Consider the following 18,120-nt stretch of genomic DNA (forward strand, 5'->3'; position numbering starts at 1 on the left):
ATCTGCCTTCTGCATAAATTTGCTGGGTGAATTTTAAGCATGATTTATGAAAGGGACCTTTGCTCTTATAGTAACCATAACTTCCCTTTCTGTGTGGCTGCGAGACAAATGTTCTTAGTCTGCAAGGTAACTTTTTCAGTGTGCTATCCTTAACGTGGTTTTGGGTCATCTTTCCTGCTGCACGCTTACTTATTGAAGCTATTTAACTGAGATGCAAAAGAAAAATACCGTTTCTTCAGCATTGAACGTAATGCTGTCTTACAATAAATATAGAGCAGGGAAGGCATTTGTTTTGCGCTGTTCAGAAGCTTTCTAAAATCCTCTGAAGTGTGCTGTGATTCTTATTTTTGGTCTGTTTCCTAGGTCTGCTGTTGAAAGTAGACTTTCTCCTGCTAATCTGCTGCCTGAAATACTCTTTGTCCAGGAAAGCAAGTCTCTTTCTGTTGTAATCAGGGCTAGGAATTCAGCTGCAGGGTCACTCTTGGTGCTGTAGAGTTCACTGACCACGTTTTGCTTCGGGCAGTCCTAGCTTTGGCCCCTTTACACAGATCAATGCTAGGCTAACCCCATTTATTGCTACTACTGAATCAAACTCTGCTTCTCCTATTTAATTTAGCTCAAAATAGATGTAATGCAAACAAGCATCAGCATGGCAAAAGGGCCAGAAGAAGGAGAGGAAGAAAAAAGGCACTCAGGGTTTTTGTGAATTAAAGATACCAAATGGTGCCAGTCTTTGGATCGGAGGAATTAGTTTGCACTCTGTCATTAGACCCTATATAAAAATCAATTGTCATCATTGATTGTAATTTGCATGTGAGTATTACAGTTATTCTGGTTGTCTTCAGTTCCCTTTTTGTATTTAAAACCATTTCTAATGTAAATGCTACTGCTTAAGCTCAACCATATGTTCAGATTTCTTCTGAGTTTTGTAGTCCCAGGGATGAATCTCCTAGTTTGCTTCATTTTGCCCCTACTAGGTGAACCTCCATCCTTTTTGCTAGATGCCTTCCATGAATTCCCACAGAAACTTCCTAGAAACTCCCAGACTTGCTTGTGGTCAAGAGACATTGCTCTTGGCAGGAATGTATTATTCTCGGTGAAGCTACTTGGTGCTGAGCACTTCGTAAGGCTCGTCACTGGGAGATGTGTTGAGGTTTTGTTAAAGCAAGTGTGTGGCAGGTTAGACTCCTGTGGCTATCAAACCCCATGACTGCAATGTATTTTTATTATTTTTTTTCTGTGACTGTGGCACACCTCAATATGAGAAAACATTGGGATCCTCAGGACCTTACTTGAAGTGTAGATGATGGGACCTTTATGATGTGGTTGGCATCCAGCCACTGTTCCCGGCCAGGGCTGGAGTTACGAATTCCACTCGCCACACCTCATTCCACACTGCTTGTCAAATATGTGGAATAAGGCACATACATACTCTCACCAGTTGTTGTCTTCTGGATTGAAGCTCTGTTTGCTGTGCAGAGTGGCACAGGTGGAAATCATAAGGTTCAGTGTTTCTGCTGAAAAACAAAACAATCTTGACACACACCCTTTCACTCCCTCTTCCCTCAGAAAAACCTCTCTCCAAACTAATCCCATGTGGTTCTTCAGCTCCAGGGTGATGGTCAGCCGAAATCAAACACTCGGTCAAGTGCGTCTGTAATGGGACAGAAGATGGCTGCCATGAGACAAATATATAATTTAGGAATTGTTGATTAATTTCTGTCAGCCTCTACTAGATGATCACCCAAGACCCCTGGAACATTGCCTGTTTGTTTCAAATGTTCTTTTATTTCTGACATTACAGTTCATCTGTTCCTGAGGGCAGGATTGTTGAGTATTTGTTCCAGAAGGGAGACGAAAGACTGTCAACTTTAATGTGTGGGGTGTTTTTGTTTGGGATTTTTTTGTGTGCAGTGTTTCATTTGTTTGTTTTTAATTTCATTGCTCTTTTCCCTACTCTTACTGCTTAAATGCCTCCTCCTTCTTCTGCCTGCCCTTGTCTTTTTCTTGCAGGGCTTTGTTGTTCCAACAGGGGATGCTTTGGTTCCTCACTCCCAACACGTGCCTTGCGTCTCTGCCTCTTTTCCTTGCCTCTTGCAGGAACAGTGATGCTTTGATACTTCAACCTCTCTGCTTTCCTCCCTTTCCATGCTGAGGAGGGAGCTGATGGTTTCCTGCACAGCTCCTCTGGCCAGGAGGCAAGCATCACATAAGATATGAGCTGTAAGGCCTTTCTGATGTTTCCCTCAAACTTGCCTATTTCCAGATAAAATCTTTAGCAGACATTATCTCCCAGACTTTATCTGAATTAGTCTTTTAAAGACGTGTCTTTAAAGATGTGTCGCTGTGTGTGACTATCCCTTTATCTGCCCACTTACCTGTTGAGTCCTCCCCTTGTGATAGTTTCTTCCACTTTTCAGGTCTCTATGGAAATGTGGGGTTTTGGCATGCAATTTTAAAAATTATTATTTCATCGTAGTTGGTGGTTGTCTCTGACACCTTCTCCTACTTTTTATGCTCAAACTAGCCTTTTAAAGTTGTTTTTTGGTTGTGTGTTTGAGTTTTTTTGGGGTTTTGTTTGGTTGTTGTTTTTGTTTTTTCAAGATACTTCCAGATCTTTTAGTCTTTCAAGTTGTTTTTTCTCTATTGCAGAAGCCACGTATAGTTCGGAGTTGTCAGTTTGGACCTATAGAGGATGTTTCCCCTTATCAACATGGTCTTAGTGGCTGTCACCACTCAAGATGTATCTTTCCTCCATCCCAACAAAAGTTTTCTTCAAGTATTATTTTGAATGAGAATAACTTCACATACAGGTTACTGCCTCATCAGTAGAGCCCCATTACAGAACAGTCTACCAAAAGAGAAGTTTTGTACTTACGTACTTACCCCATGGTGGCTGATCCAGCTGTGGCAAGTGATAGTGTGTGTCCTGAGTTGTCTCACTTAAATTCTCTATGTTTTAAAAAGAAAATAACTGCTTAGCTTTCATTTTTTTTTGGTGGAGTTGCTGGTTGCCTGTTTAATTTCAAGCTGTCCCTCAGAATTATCAAATTATGTGATTCTTCTCTGGTGCTGGCTTCTGTGTCATAACACAGCAGCATGTCCTATCAGTTTATATTCATGCGTATTTATTTCTTGCTTTTCAATTTTATTAAGATGTGTGTAGTATCTTGGAGGCAATAAAAGCCAATAGCTAGAGAAAGTGAGAGGGCATTTCTTGTTGATTGATAGACATAGTCTTTACTGCTTCTTTAAACACTTTCAGATCCTTTTGTTGTCCAAGCACTGGTGGTTTATGTGTTGGTAATGACCAGAGAAGCACAAAAGCAGACTTCGAAGCAGGCCGTGCAATCCAGAGAAATGTATAGTGTATAAGATTTCAATATCCTAAGGTTATGTGCATGGTCTGTTGTGATCTCAGGTCAAGTAAAAGACTTTTAATATAAAATTAAGAGTTTGCTGAGCTAGTTAGCAGAGGTCATTCTGTCTACAACTAGGTAGTGGAGATTGGCAGGCACAATGATGGCTTCTGTTGGCATATAGTACATGGTTATGGTGATTTGGGGTTAATTTATCCTTGTGGTCTAAAGTTAGCTGCCAAATGAATGTTTTTGTCATACAAGCTACAATGACTACTTGGAGAAATCCCTACAGTCTAAAAACAATAATAATCAAAATTCTATTTCTTAGCCTTGGATCCTAAATTATCTTTAACACATAATGGAATCAAATGAACCAAATCTAAAATATGTTTTGTTCTTATGCCATGTGGTCATTGTCTTGCCAAGCACTCTTCTTACTTTCCAGAGAAAACTCCTGTGTTCTCCTTTCCTCAAATCCTGCCCCATACACCAACCAAAAGAAATTACCGCTTGACCCTCATAGTCTTATGCCCACCATTCCTTTTCTCGCTTTGTCCCTGAATGCTTTCCCAGCATTTAAGAAAACTTCAAACACCAGAAAAGAGGTAAAACAAACTAAAAACCTTCATGCACTACTGCATTGAAGGAGTATTTTGAATTTAACCACAGCTGTATTTAGCTCGTTTTGGGATGTCAGCCCCTTTGTACCAGCCACCAGAAAGCATACCTACTCCTCTGAGGGATTTAATATCCAAAGTTGGACAGATCTTAGTATGAGGCGGGGGCAGAGAAGTATCTGGGTCACTGATGGTTTTCAGTTCAGGTCCCATGTGCCACCTGCATAGCCTATTTTGGGAGCTCTAGGAAGGCCCCTGTCATTGCATGCTGCCTCATATACATATTTTTAGCAGGAGGCTGTTTCCTGTCCGGGAGTACCTATGTGATATTATGCCACCTGTCCCGAGGTGTTAAGTAACCCACGTGCATTTTGAAATAACTAATGATAATATGATTTCCATCATGATAGTGTTTGGGCTTTTTCATTCTCCTGCTTGTTATGAAATCCGTAGGCTGATAATTTTAATGGGAGTTATAGAGGAGAGTAAAAAGTCCCAGCCAGCCCTGGGAATGCATGGGATCATTGTAGAGCTGAGTAAATGCTCCCTATTGCAGTCCATCTTAACAAGGACTTCCAAAAAATCTTCTTATTTCAGTAAGTTCAGCTTTTATCCTTTCCTCGCACTGTCCTCCCTCTTGGCAGTGTCTGACTCTGGTGAGGTTTCAGCAGATTATCATTTTTAAGACGTGGGGTCATTGCTTTGCTAAGTTCTGCTTCAGATACCTTCTGGTAGGGGAGGTGGACAGAAGAGAGGAGGAACACCCAGCAATGACACAGGACTCCTAAAAGTTGGTCTTTTTTACCCATAGCATTGTGTTGCATTGATGCTGGAGTGAAGGATGTATAATTCAAGATTACAATTTCCCACAGTATTTCGAATTATCTACCAGCCTGAACTGTAACTGTCAAAATTGCAGTTCTGTTTACGTCTTCATTGTAAATTAGGTAATTATGAATGTATGGCTTTAAAGCACTTCTGTGCCTTTTTTTTCTGCAGTGAGGTTATAGATTAAACTATCTGTTTTATTGTCTAGTCTTGTAATTATTAAGTAGATGCAATGTCTTCAAAATAACGATTCTCTGAGAATATTTTATTATTGGTTGCTGCAAGAAATATCTGGAGAGTGCTTAGAGCTCTTGTGTGTTACAGCACTCCAAACACATGGTTTTACTGGATTCATATGATTTGTCCCTCTTCATGTGGCAGGAAGAGTTAATAGAGGCTTTTTGTGGATTTCTTAATTTTGGTAAGGTAATTCCAGATATTAAATTCTTCAGATGGTCCAAAGGTGGGTTTTTGCTGTTTTCATGTTCAATCTGAAGTAGATAATGTTCTATTGGTATGTCCAAAACCACATATTTTCTAGATGGGTCCATATTATCTCTTTGTGCTCCTAGGCAAATTAATAAACTAAATTTTAAAAGTGCAGAGGAAAGCAGACAGCTGGCTGATTCAACGGGAGAGGCTATGTTTTTCATCACCACCCTTTCAAAGCCTCTCTGAATCAAAAGAACCATTGGATTGCAAAGGCAAGACCTATGCCACACCAGAAGCTCCTAGTTCAGCAATTTTCCCAGGGTAAAATTATAACTTGTGTTTCCTCAGCACAGGCTGTAACTGGCAGCGTTCCTTCTACTTCTAAGGGTGAAATTGCTGGGGGGGGAACAGACATCTAATGTGCCTCTGGAAGTTTTACAATGGGTGTTAACCTGCCTTTGTGGAGAGGTAGATGTTCTTCTGGAACATACCCAAGGGCAGGTGCTATTCAAACTGGAGTGTAAATTAACTTCAAATAAGGCAGTACGGGCTAATTTTTGTTCAGTTTGTGAGTCAAATCTAAAGCAGAAAAACCCATTTCTCAAATTCTGACAGTTCATTATGATCTTCCAGTTATCCCACTGAAGTCTGCATTTTTATGGGTCTTTAAACTCTTCAGATATGACTGCAATTCAAGATGTTAATCTTTATTCATGTATTACTGATAGTATCTTAACTTGCAAACAAAACAGACAGATTTTAGCAATGCTTGGTTTTTGGTGTTGCTTCTCACCAGAAGATTATTGGACAAATTGCAAACTCAGTCCGAGAAGAATGTAACCAGTTGGTTTCTTTCCCACTCAAATTTTGACACTGTCTTTAAGGATTTGTTTAACTTTGCATTCAAATGTACCAGCATGGTTCTGGCAAACAGAAGTCCTTTCCTTCTAAACCCAGGAGGGAGCGTGTTTTGTTGTTTGTGGGTTGTTTTTTGTTGTTTTTTTTTCTGTCCTTTTCTTATGCAAATACTCTTACAAAATATGCACAGAGTGCCTGCCAGAAGTGGATAAAAGGCAATGACAGTTGAGTGAGAAGTCTGACTAAAAATTACATTATTAATATATGTCGACCTACGAGGTATCTACCTGGGAACAGCTGACACATGGATTCCAGTGTTCAGAGCTCCCATATCCCCTCCAATGTCCGTTCCTTGTCCAAACACCATGTACATGCATGGTATGGAGGTGGCTTCTCCACACCTGCCTTCAGTGGTGCAGGGGATGATCTGGGAGATGCTTCATCCCTCATGGTGGCAGCAGGAGCTCTTGGCTGCTCCATGCTGGGCTGTTCCCAGGGACTGGGGAGAGCTGCCCAAGTGGCTGCCTCTTTCAGGGAGGAGATATGGACACTGGATGGAGTACACAGGGATGTTATCTGCAAAGGCACTGGCAGGCCATACCTCTTGCAGCAGGGATGAAGTGGTCTAAGGTATTTGGATCAGTGCTGCTCGTTGGAATGAATGATGCCTTGTGTGGAGGAGAACTGGTGTGTAGCCTCTGCCCTTTCTCAGAAGGTGAAACTCCTTGGTGTGCTTGCTTTCCTGCGAAGTACAAGTAAATTCACATTGTCTCTGCTACCTGAGGTTTGATAGAGGTAAGAGAAGAAAGGCGACCTATTTTCCAGGTTTAAAGGAAAGTAAATGAAACTGGCCTCAGGGCAGCAGAAGCAGAGACTTCAGTATCAGCTGTAGTGTGGGCAGGGCTGCCAGGCTGCTAAAGGCTCTGCAGACTTGGCAGACTCTTTCCCAGGGACTGCACATCTTTTTAATACCATTGGGATGGGTTACTTTTTTGTTTGTTTTGGGGGTTGGTTGGTTGTTTTAAAGTGTCCAGGGTGACTGCAGCCTTCCTCTGCTGAGGCCAAGTGATCTGTTGGCACTTACTGACTTGGAATAGTTTCTGCAGTATCTGGTATGATCCCCCTTTTGCCTGTGAGAATAAAGAAGGCTGAGTGAAGATGCCTGAGGTGCCTCGCTATGCACCTTGTGAAGTATTTCGGGCCGGGCATCTCTATTTAGAGAAGGCTCAGGATGGGGAATTATGCTTCCTTTTGGTCACTCCTACATCAATTTTGCTAGTTTGAGTAGAAGCTGTTGCAGAACAGACAAGCTCCTTGTGGAGCAAGTGGCTTGAAATGCCAGGTATCCAGTCTGATTCTCTTGTAGGATGCCATTAGAAGCAGAACAGCAGGTCTATTGACCTTTGGTCAAATGTCCTCCTGTGTCTAAACACTGCATCCTCCAGCATGGTTAGGAGGTGTTTTTGCCTGCTGCATTCTGGGGTGAACACCCTGTGATTATACAATGTCAGGTGGGCAATGGTGCACTGTGCAGTAATTGAGAGCAGCTTTCAAATCCGGTTTTGCTTGTAAATCAAATTGCTGCTTTTCCTGACTAAGAATCAAATTAGCAGCACATCTGAAAACCATAGAAGTCATCTACTTCCATTATGAAAGCAAAAGTGGCTAGTAGAAGCGCATGTGTCTGGGGGCCGTGAATCTGGGCTGGACCCCCAAGTTATATGTGGAACAGTGTCGTTTCAACAGTGTAGCGGGTTGGATATATACAGAAGATCCTGCTTGCATTGCAGGCTTAAGTCCTGTGTCAGCCACATTTACCACTTGCTTGACCAAAGCATAGAGGGTGTGCACAGCAAGAAATGGGCAGGTAGTGCAAAAGAATGTAATAAATGAAAACACTTGGGCTAGCCTCAGCAGTGCTTACCTAAACAAGCAAGGGGCTGAGTTAATCTTTCATAAAGAGTATAAATTTACAGAATATCTTGAGGGAGGTATTAAACTTTTAAACTTTTGTCTGTAGTTTCAAGGCTTAGGGGAATCTTCAGAGAAGTTTATAAGCACTTGAGAAGATATATCCTGTCTCTGTAAACTTGACCATTACTAGATTTTGGACTCACCTTTAATGCAGTACTGGTATAAGCACATTCGACTCCTGCCCTTATCCCTGGATCCTTTTTCTCCACTTAATTAGAGATTTTTCGTAAGCTCTCAGTGGCCAGTTCCTGATGAAGGTGTGATTAGAGCTGTTCTGCTGAAATTAGTTGTGTGCTTCAGACTTGGTTGCTGGGAACTGGGATTCTCAGAGTGACTTCAAGCTCTTGTCCAAGGGCACTTTTACCTGTCCTGAGTCTCCAGGGAGGCAGCTCTCCATCCACCACAGATATCTTGTCCCTTGCCTTGCATTTGGTTCTCTGCACCTGTGGCATTTATTCTAGGTCCTGATCAGCTCTGAAATCCCCGGAAGACTCATTTTACCAAGGAAAGGCAACCACAATCTCTGCAGCACTTACATGCTCAGCAGCACCGGCATCTTGAGGAGGAGGCTCTGAGCAGCCTGCATGCGGGGTGTGCAGCAACAGAACCTCATCTTGAGGGCCAGGATCGATGCTCTACCCTGGGGCCAGTGCCTCTGGGACAAGGAGGATGTAGCACTTAAAACTGTCCTGTCAGGTAAGTGCTCCAGTTACCAATGTTGTAGCCACCTTGCTGCCACAGGAGGTCCATCATCGCCTTTGTAGTATTGATCTGTGTTTGTGCTATTGCAGGATACAGAAGACAGCCTAACGCAGTTTGGAACTCTGTCCTGGCACCTCCAGGGGAGGGTTTGAGCCAAGGCTTTGTTTCATTGTGGCCTATACCTTACACCCTGGCTATGATGGACCTCTCTGGGTATCTCTGTCCCCTCTCCTGGGAAGCCTTGTGGCATCCACCTTTCTAAAATGCAATGCTGCTTGTATTTCTGCAAATAATACTGAGTGCCCCACTGCCAGTGGGGAGGAGTGAGAAGCTGCTTGATATAGCAGCAGGTCTTCTGCTGTGCTTGGGTGCTTCAGCATCTCAAGAAACCCTTCCTGACTTCTCAAGCTCTCCATGTTACTTGAACAGGAGCCAAATCCTCTTGTATACGAAAATCTGACCTCCTGTCACATGTTGACAGACATTCAGGATATGAAATGAGACTTTTCCTCCAGACGTCTAAAATAATAATTCTGGTAATACTGCTGAGTCTTAGGGGACCTGGTATCTCTGCTTACAGTGGCATTAAATTGCAGCTGATAGTGTTTTGGGTCTGTTTCTCGTGTAGCACTCAAATACAATTGTTTTAGAGTTTTGCTTTATAAACATAATTCATAAAGTTCAGAGTCAGCAATCCTAAAGCTCACATCTATGAGGAAGAGAGCAATCAGATTATATTGGTGAAAGGCAAAACATGACAGCGCAATTGGCATATTTTTGGTGGGGGAAATGATGCATTATTTCTTTGTTTTGCAGGCCCAGTAACACCAGTACAGTCCAACCATCTCCTCAGACAGCTACCAGCTGTTGGTGCTAAGGGTGAAGAAGCAGAAGAAATAGCATGGATGTGCTCAGGTGTAAAGACTTTTTGCTAAAGATCTGTGCTACATTTTTGTGCTTCAGGGCAAAGGTGAAGAGAAGGCACCACGATGGCACGTACACCTTAGGAAACTGAAATGCAGCTTGCAAGCTCCATGCTCTGCATGTGGTCATCTTTGACCACCTTGCAGGGTTCTGTCTGAGGGGTCAGCACAACCTGGTGACATCTGTGGATGCAGTGTACCACTGCCATAGCCAGAGAATTTGGTGTCAGGATGTTGCCAGCCCACAGTGCTGCTGTCAGGCTTTCCCCTTCCAGCAGAGATGAGCACCTGGGCTTCCTGGACATGTATCTGTGTATCTCTGCCTGCTTGCTACATCTTCCAAAAGTGCTGTTTGTACTGATATTGTTTATATTGAATAAATGCTTTCTCCAGCCTCTTTGTTGTGGTGACTGTTTTTGCTGAATTGAAAAAACGTGGGGGGTACTTGTTTAAGCATTGTGGTGAGACATGATCATGAGTAATTTTTTTTTTAACCTTTAATGAAATGTTTGTTTTGAAAAAGTGTGTCCTCCGAGTGGGGACACTTGAACAGGAGCCAAATCTGAGAGGTGTCTTAATGTTCCTGGTCAGGATGAGGGACTTAAACTGTGCTTTGCCACATCCCACAAGCACCCTTAAGCATCAGCCTACTGTTTATTTTGAAGCGGGGTGCATAGCTGTCTATGACACTTGAGTGATTTCTGCTTTGTACTGAAAGAAAAGGGATTTGTGTCTGAAGCTTCTAAAATCTGTTTCGGGTCATTCTCCGTACAGTGCATGTGTTCAGAGGAGACTTTTCTGCTGGAGATGGCTGATGTGGGTGTGCTGACTGGTGTTGCCAGCTGTTCTGGGCACCAAGCTTTTGAGAGGAGCAGCACCTCCCTCGTGGTTTGCTGTTGTGAAGAAGAAAAAAAAGGAGATAATGAATACAGGCAGATTTGATGCTTTAGAATAAACTACTGTATGATTATACTTTCTAATGACTAGATAAGGCAAGTTTGTCCTCACCTCCCTCCAAAAAATCCAAGAGAGTTTGAAATATATAACTTTGAGTTTCTCTGCAGTGCTAGTTGCTTGGGCTGTGACAGGGAGCATCTGGTAATTTTAGAATTTGATACAAAGGCTACTACATTAAGTACTGTACTACTTTGAGTAGCATATATACATTCCTGCTTGAGCTGGGCTGGCTCACAGGGAATGTATTTGCTACAGTAACTTTAGTCAGCCACAGTCCTGAGTCAAGTAGATGTATTGTGCTTAAATGTCAGTCCTCCAGTAAGTGGGCTTGGCTTGGCTTGTAGTAGTATAGTTCTTGTCAAGGTTTCTGGCTCAAGAAGGGAACTGGAATGACTTTACTCAAGACCACAGAGTGTAAATGACAGTTCTGAAACCACTGCTCATCAGAGCAGCCTAAAATGAGCAAATATTTTGAGGGGAGGAGGAAGCCTCATATCTCTTTGATTTTTGTACACTTAGCAGCATGTTGTAATAACTCGCATTCTTCAGATATCTCTTATTTCTTCCACTTGCTACCAGAAGATTGACATGGTTCCTGTGTTTTCTTTGGTAGACCAGTTGTATGGATGCACAGCTCAGCCATACAGCTACTGTGTTTTTTCAACCCAGAAGTAAATTCTTATTCTTTAGCAATATATTTGAATGGAGTTGGGGAGAAGGTGGTATAGAAGAAAAAGGCAGGGAGGAGAACAGATCTGAAAGCTCTCCCCTATGATCCTTGGCCTCCTTTGGTAGAAAGACTTCTAAGTCCTAAAGTCTTTTGTAAATCCTAGGAAGGAGGAGTTCAGACAGGGCTGCTTTTGCTTCTGTTGAGCCTAAGGGAAGGCTTGCCTAGGGCAGAAAATGAGAAGCAGGTTCAGATGTACTCAAAAGACCTGGCATACCAACTGCTTGTTGAAAGACTCCTTCAAATATCAGCAAGAAAGTGGAGAAGCCCCGAGCTGTTTAGAGCTGGAGCACCAAAATGGTCTAGTAGAGCAGTGTGTTTGTGTGCTGAACCAAAACTGAAATGTTTTACAAGACATAAATGTCTTTAACCTGACTAGCACATAGATCTTAGCACTTTTGAGTGCATAGTTTCAGTAATAAATTCATTCTGATTTGAAATCAGAACTTGTTCTTTTGAAAAGTTGTTGAGGGAAGAAACCTTTGAGTACTAATAATGACAAATGTTTCACAGGGTATTTCAAGTATTTTGGTCCATGGGAAGCATTGTAAAACCTGGGATTTCCTGTGCTTAATATTTTGTAGAGTGAATATTCAAATAATTGGCAGGAAAAGGTACAAGGTGACAAACAGGCTGTTGACAGATCAGGCATGTTGCTGCCCATCCAGCCTGCACAGCCTCTCGCTGTGTGCTGTGTCCCACTCGTGGTTAAAGTCGGGGCAGTTCCTGAGGCAGACAACAACCTCTGTGATGGCCCATGTGGGAACAGCCATGGCTGAACTATAAACCCTGCCAGGGTGCAGGTCTCACCTGCCTGACACCAAGCACACCAAGGAAGGCTTCCTAAGAGCTTTGTGATCCTTCTTGCCATCAGCTCTTCTAGATAGCTTGCTGGATCCCATTGAGTTCAGTTTCTCTGACTCCCTTCTTTCCTCCTGTAATCATTTCTAAGGAATCCTATTTCTAATTACTTTAGGTAGTAGAAGCTTAGTTTACCAGCCGTGCCTTGTTCTAGCTGCTTTTTACCTAAGCTTGTTCACTTCCATGTTTGCAATAATCCAGCGCAAGCAGCTTATTTCTTCAGAGAAACTGCCCTGGTGTTATCCTTTCTGTAGCTGAACCAGTACAATGAGGTAACTAATACAATTATTTAAGTTCGATCTGTTAAACAAGTATCAGTGGTCTTAATGCTGTACCCATTGGATGGTGATCTTCTGTGCTGTGGTTGTGCTGCATAAAAGAAATTGGGTTTTAAGCACTCGGTTCTTTGAATCTCATTTCTGTTTTAATTTCTCTGGGGCAACTACAGTAGAAATACCATTGCCTAATTTCAAAGTTGTCTCTAAAACAGCCGTGAACTGGTTTTATCTGGGGAAATGTGCTTTGTGAGCTAAGGCTGGAGCAAGGCTAGCATTATTGTATTTAATATCTAAACACTGAGCATATGGGCATTGCTTCTTGAGGCACAATAGCACAGGTAACTTGAAGGGAGAGTGTTGAGAAGGCAGAGGGTAAAATAAGAATAAGGTTTTGTTATAAAGTGGTTTTATTTCTTGGGAGTTTTAATAGGTAAACTGTATAAGTGGCAGCTTGGTTATGTCTCATTTTTGGAAACTGGTTCCTTTTTTTTTTTTTTTTATTGCCTTGTAAAATGTCCACAGCCCTTCGACTTGTCTCCCATCCTGGCAGTCAAGTTTGTACTACACATTCTTCTACCGTTTCATGCAGCCGGCACTATCACGGCTATGCTGAATGAGGTCCCAGCCTAACTACAATATTAACCCTGCAAATCTGTTCATTTTCTCCTGAGCAGCCTCAGGCAGGGTATACAGGAGAATGTGTCCAATTGAAAAACTATTACAGTCTCGGTGGTGCTGCAGTGTGCTAAATTGCAACAGGGCTGTGTTTTTTTCTGCTAGAGAGGATCCTGCTAAGGGAGGTAGTGGTGCCTGTCTCATACAAGTTACAGAATTTTAGTTTCAGCCTTCCTTGATGATTGTATTTTTTTCAAACTCTGTCTACTTTTAAGCACTGAAATGTGTTCCCTTCCTCACATCCACTGCTTTCCTCCTACTAATTGTCCAACGTGTGCTTTTTTTTCCCCCAGTTTGTATCACTCCTTGGCTTCTTACTTTCACCTTTCCAGTTGTTGTTTTTAATTTTTTTCTTCATTATTTTACTAAATATCGTGGTGCAGATCAGTAGCATCTTGGGTGGTGGTTGTACCATGTAGCATTTATAGCAGACATCAGTTTTGCATAGCGTGTGTACCTTATTTTGTCTGGACTTGTCTTCATTGTGCCGCAGGCAAGTCCTCAAGCAATTGTAGTCATGAAGTATGGTATTTCTGCAGATTTATATTAACTTCTGCTTTTAAAGAAACAGAAGAAAACCCAACCTTCCCCCCAACATCTAAACTAGTTGTTTTTCTCCATCCCATTCATTTTTATCAGTATTTGACCTAAGCTTGCTTTTGCGTATGAAAGAAAATTAGTTAAGTACATTGTGGTTTATAGATGCCTTTTGTTAAATATTACTTGGATTTATTGTGCAACATTGGCCTGTAAATCATTTCAGTTAGACATTTACCTGGCTCGTGTTGCCTTTATGGTTTGAATTTTTCAACAGCCGTGAAAAATGGAGAAATTATGTTTTCGGCAGCGAAGGACTTTGCTAGTCCAGATACCGTGTAACTCTCTCCCATGACCGTGCTCTGCTTCTGCAAGGTTTGCTGCCTGGCTCTGTGGAGTGTTTACAAGGAATCCATTACCTTTCAGGGCTGAAAGATGTGTCGAAAAAACAAAGAGCGTTTTGTGATGAAGTGTACTTGACTTCTCGCTGCTTTGCTTACCTTTTAAATGTAAAGCTAGTAATTTGCAAAGGCTCCTAGTTCTCAAGGCATCCCTGCAAGATTCCGCCACCTATGGAGCTTTTTCCTCCCGTCCAAAGTGGGGTTGTCTCAAAAAACCGCTCTCGAATACGTGTCTATTTTAATCCCCGGCTTTGAATGCCGCCTGCCTTACTGGCTCCAGCACATCGGCCTACCCCGCCCTGCCCCGCCTGCCGCGCACCCAGGCTGCGGCTGCTCCTCGCCGGCGTTAACATCTCTGCCTTTGTGACTAAAACTCGGTTTCATCAGCAAAGCGCCGGCTCCCGCTCGGCTCTCGGAGCCCGCTTGCCCCCTCCCGGGAAAGCCGCTCGGACCTGCCGGCCTATGCGGGGCACGCGGGGGCACCTGTCGCCATACGTTTAACTTTTAAATGGAAAATGTCTTTCTCAAAGGCTGTCGATGTCCAGTGGTCTGCAGTCCATGAGCACTTGACTAGTCCAGGTGTTTCTGCTTCTGTTTCCGTGATATGTGAATTGGGAGTTCAAGAGAAGAGTGTGCAGGATGGAGGAGTTGAGGGTTTGTATTTCTGTTCTGACTGTATGGCAGTGGGCTTGGGAAGCAACAGAAAGTCTACCTGGGGTCATCTTATTTCAGAAAAACAGTACTTGCTCTTGGTCTTTCTGTCTGTACCTCTTTCTGTTAGAGCCTTTGTCACTTCCTAAATATGAGAATGACTTTTATTATTGGTATGGGTTTTCTGTCATGAGCAGTGTTCAGGAAGGAGTTGTTTTATTGAACGTGATTTCTACTCTGCGGGTTTTATCACTGCATTTTGCCCCACTTATTTAAAACATAGCCCTCTTTGCGCTGGATTGATTTTAAAAACTACAAAATATTTGTCTGTGCTTTAATAAGATAAAAATAATAAGCTGAGCCTATGAGACAGTGCTATTGACTCAAGACTGTGGGTTTCTGCGAGGTTTTTAAGGAGATCATTAACCCAGGTCTATCTCTTCACAGGACAGTCGGCCCAATATGTCAAGACCTCTGATCACTAGATCCCCTGCATCTCCATTGAACAATCAAGGCATCCCCACTCCAGCACAGCTCACAAAATCCAACGCACCAGTTCACATTGATGTGGGTGGGCACATGTATACCAGCAGCTTGGCCACGCTTACAAAATATCCCGATTCCAGGTAACTCTAAAAAGCTTGTTCTGCATGTCTTTGGCAACTCCTTTTCTTCCATTTCATGCTTGGACGTCCTGGGGCTGTCTTAGAATGATAAACTTAGTTCCTTTTGTTTCAAAATTAAATTAGGTTTCTTTGTTCGTAGGAGGTGAGAGACTGATTTTTCTTTCCCTGTTCTACTATGTTTCAGACAAATGGCACTTCTGCAAATCCCTATGTGTTTGTACTGAAAGCAAGCCAATGGTAAAGAGCACTTACTTTCTACCACCTAGAATTCTGGTTCTATGCCAGGGCACCCGTTCTGTGGTTTATTACATTCAAAAACTGTAGCAATACTGCATTTAAGTCCGAAGGTGGGGGTGTTGTGGTATTTGTTTTTCTTTTGGAGCAGTAACCACTCTCCTGTACTATCAACATGTAATCTTGGATGTGTCACTTGAGGTAAAGGCAAGATTGTATGTAACAAAATATAGAACGGCATTAACAGAATACCTTTTATAGAATCTTAGGACTTCTCAAATAATTAGATTCTTAACTCTCACATGCCTTCTGAATGAAACATTTGTGACTCTGGTAGCTTACTGGTATTAAGTGGTTAGGAAAGCTTCTGCGTGCATGAGCAAGTGGTGTATGTAGAGTAGATGAAGTAAGAAAGTTTTGAGAAAACAACAGTGCATTGAACACTGTGTGTGTGTGTGTGTGTGTGTGTGTGTGTGTGTGTGTGTGTGTGTGTTCGATATCACATGGTGCTGACGGCAAATAAACACTGTGGTGATATTGTAATTCTAAGAGTAGGTTATTAGTTAGCAGGTGTTTAATTGTGTCTACAGCATTAGTCTATACCTTGTCCTTCACCACCTGATCCTGCTCAAGACAGAAGGTGGTGTTACCTTCATGGTCTTTCCACTCATGGGGGGTTTGTGAGTTTCTTGGTGCCGCAACTCCGACTTTCCTTTCCAAAACGGTACAAAGCATACTTCATGGGGTGTGATTTTGTTTGAAGTGTGGGTTTCACTGGTGCTACTGCCCCTGCAGCGTTGCCTACGTAATTTTAGGTGGGACTGGAATGGTGCTTCTGACACTAGGACCTGACAGGGCTAGAGGAAGAGAACAGTAAATAAAGGCATACAAAAGAGAAACAGATGGGCCTATGGCCTTTCTTGTGACAACCTCCTCAAGAAAGGCCAGGCAGAGGGAAGTAATAGAAGCCATGCCAAAGCACAGCCCCACCAGGAGACATTGAAGCAATGTTTGTAAAAACTTGAACTGTTCATCAAAAACCAAATCTGTTGTTTTGGGGAACTTTTATTAGGACCTGCTTCTATCTAGATACTAAGAGTTGTGATTACATAGTTTTTTTCAGTAGTTGGAGTAGTGATGGTGTCTGAAACTGTTGTGTGTGCAGTATGAGAGTCTGCTCATATTAATACATGCAGCTTCTCTTTCCGTGTCAAATTCACAGGGACGGCATATTACTTGAAGTGAAGAAACACTAAAATGTCTTTCATAAGAGTGTATGGTGGCAGTGGAATTTAAGCTTAATGTATTCTGTGTTCAATTGAGCCATTATAGCACTTGAAAGTGAAAGCTATGGCTGTACTATCAAAGCCAGTTTAATAAATTAAACATTCTAAAGCACTTCAAACATAATTTAAAGAAAACCCAAACTTTGAGTTACAGTCATTCTGTTTCAAGTCGTTTTGACGTGTTTGTGTTTCAGTTCTGACAGCAAATGTCTTTTGAACCCCTTGATGAGTGAATATTTTCAATGTAGCTGTTAGAACATGGAATTCCCAGCCACTTGGAGAACTTGAGATTTTTTTTTTAAACATTAGCAGCTTCAAAAGAGCAATTACTAAACTCATTTGGATATAAAGACAATGGCATGAAGCAATAAACTGGCAAATGCAACATAGTAGTTTGGTTTTTGTCTGTGAGATTTTACTTTTTTTCCAATGGAGGGTATAGTGTGTGTATGTATCTACCTATCTACATACATATATATGGTGAGTGCTGGGTACAAATTATTGAGTAATATTTGGACCTTAATACAAATTGTTCATGGGAGCCTGACCTGGTCAGTCTATATCTACAGTCTAATTTTGTTAGTTAATCCGAGGTTTTGGTCAACATTGCTAGTATATTTTCTTTTTCTACCAATATCACGTGTGTGAATGAGATCAAAACTAAGGTAGGGTCTCATAGATAACTTTGGGCCAGTTGAAGCCTCCTGAGGCTTACTGTCGTATGTCTACTGTCTATTGTCTATGAAAAATAAGGTCTTGATTATCTTGCCTGAAAGAGCACTGCTCCAGGGATGAGTCAAGGCATCAGTTGCAGGCTCCAGCATCTAACAGGTTGAGACATGAAAGTCATTAGGCTTCTGAGCCGTATTACATGTAGTCTAAGGGCCAGAAGCCTAAAATGAACCTTTCATCTGTGGGCCAGGTACCAGAGTCATCTTTCTTTGAGCGACTGAAAGGGCGATATCCAAACCAGCAGCTTTGGAGTCACTGCGACTTGCTGGTGTGAAGGAGACCTATCCTGATAGAGCAGTCTCTGCTTTGGAGCAGGTGTACTCATCCTTCTCCTTTTGGGTTCAGTAGCATCTCAGCTTGTGCCTCTGTTTTTTCCTTCTTGGACAGTAGAGTAGGATTTGGAAAGAGTATTTTAAAAATAATTCTTTAAATGATATCCGGTAAGACTTGTAGCTCTCA

At 42.2% G+C, this 18,120-nt stretch overlaps 1 protein-coding gene across 5 annotated transcripts in view; it reads left to right on the top strand.

Moving 5' to 3' along the window:
* The window catches only part of KCTD1 (potassium channel tetramerization domain containing 1), a 105,176-nt gene that overhangs the window by 54,020 nt on the left and 33,036 nt on the right, over nt 1–18,120 (top strand). For all 5 annotated transcript variants that reach the window (XM_082046982.1, XM_082046981.1, XM_082046983.1 and 2 more), the window contains exon 2: nt 15,231–15,409. In XM_082046982.1, the coding sequence (XP_081903108.1) occupies nt 15,231–15,409 (179 nt within the window). The remainder of the gene's footprint in view (nt 1–15,230; nt 15,410–18,120) is intronic.

This window comes from Streptopelia decaocto, assembly GCF_964273445.1.
Source record: "Streptopelia decaocto genome assembly, chromosome: 2".
NCBI lineage: Eukaryota > Metazoa > Chordata > Aves > Columbiformes > Columbidae > Streptopelia > Streptopelia decaocto.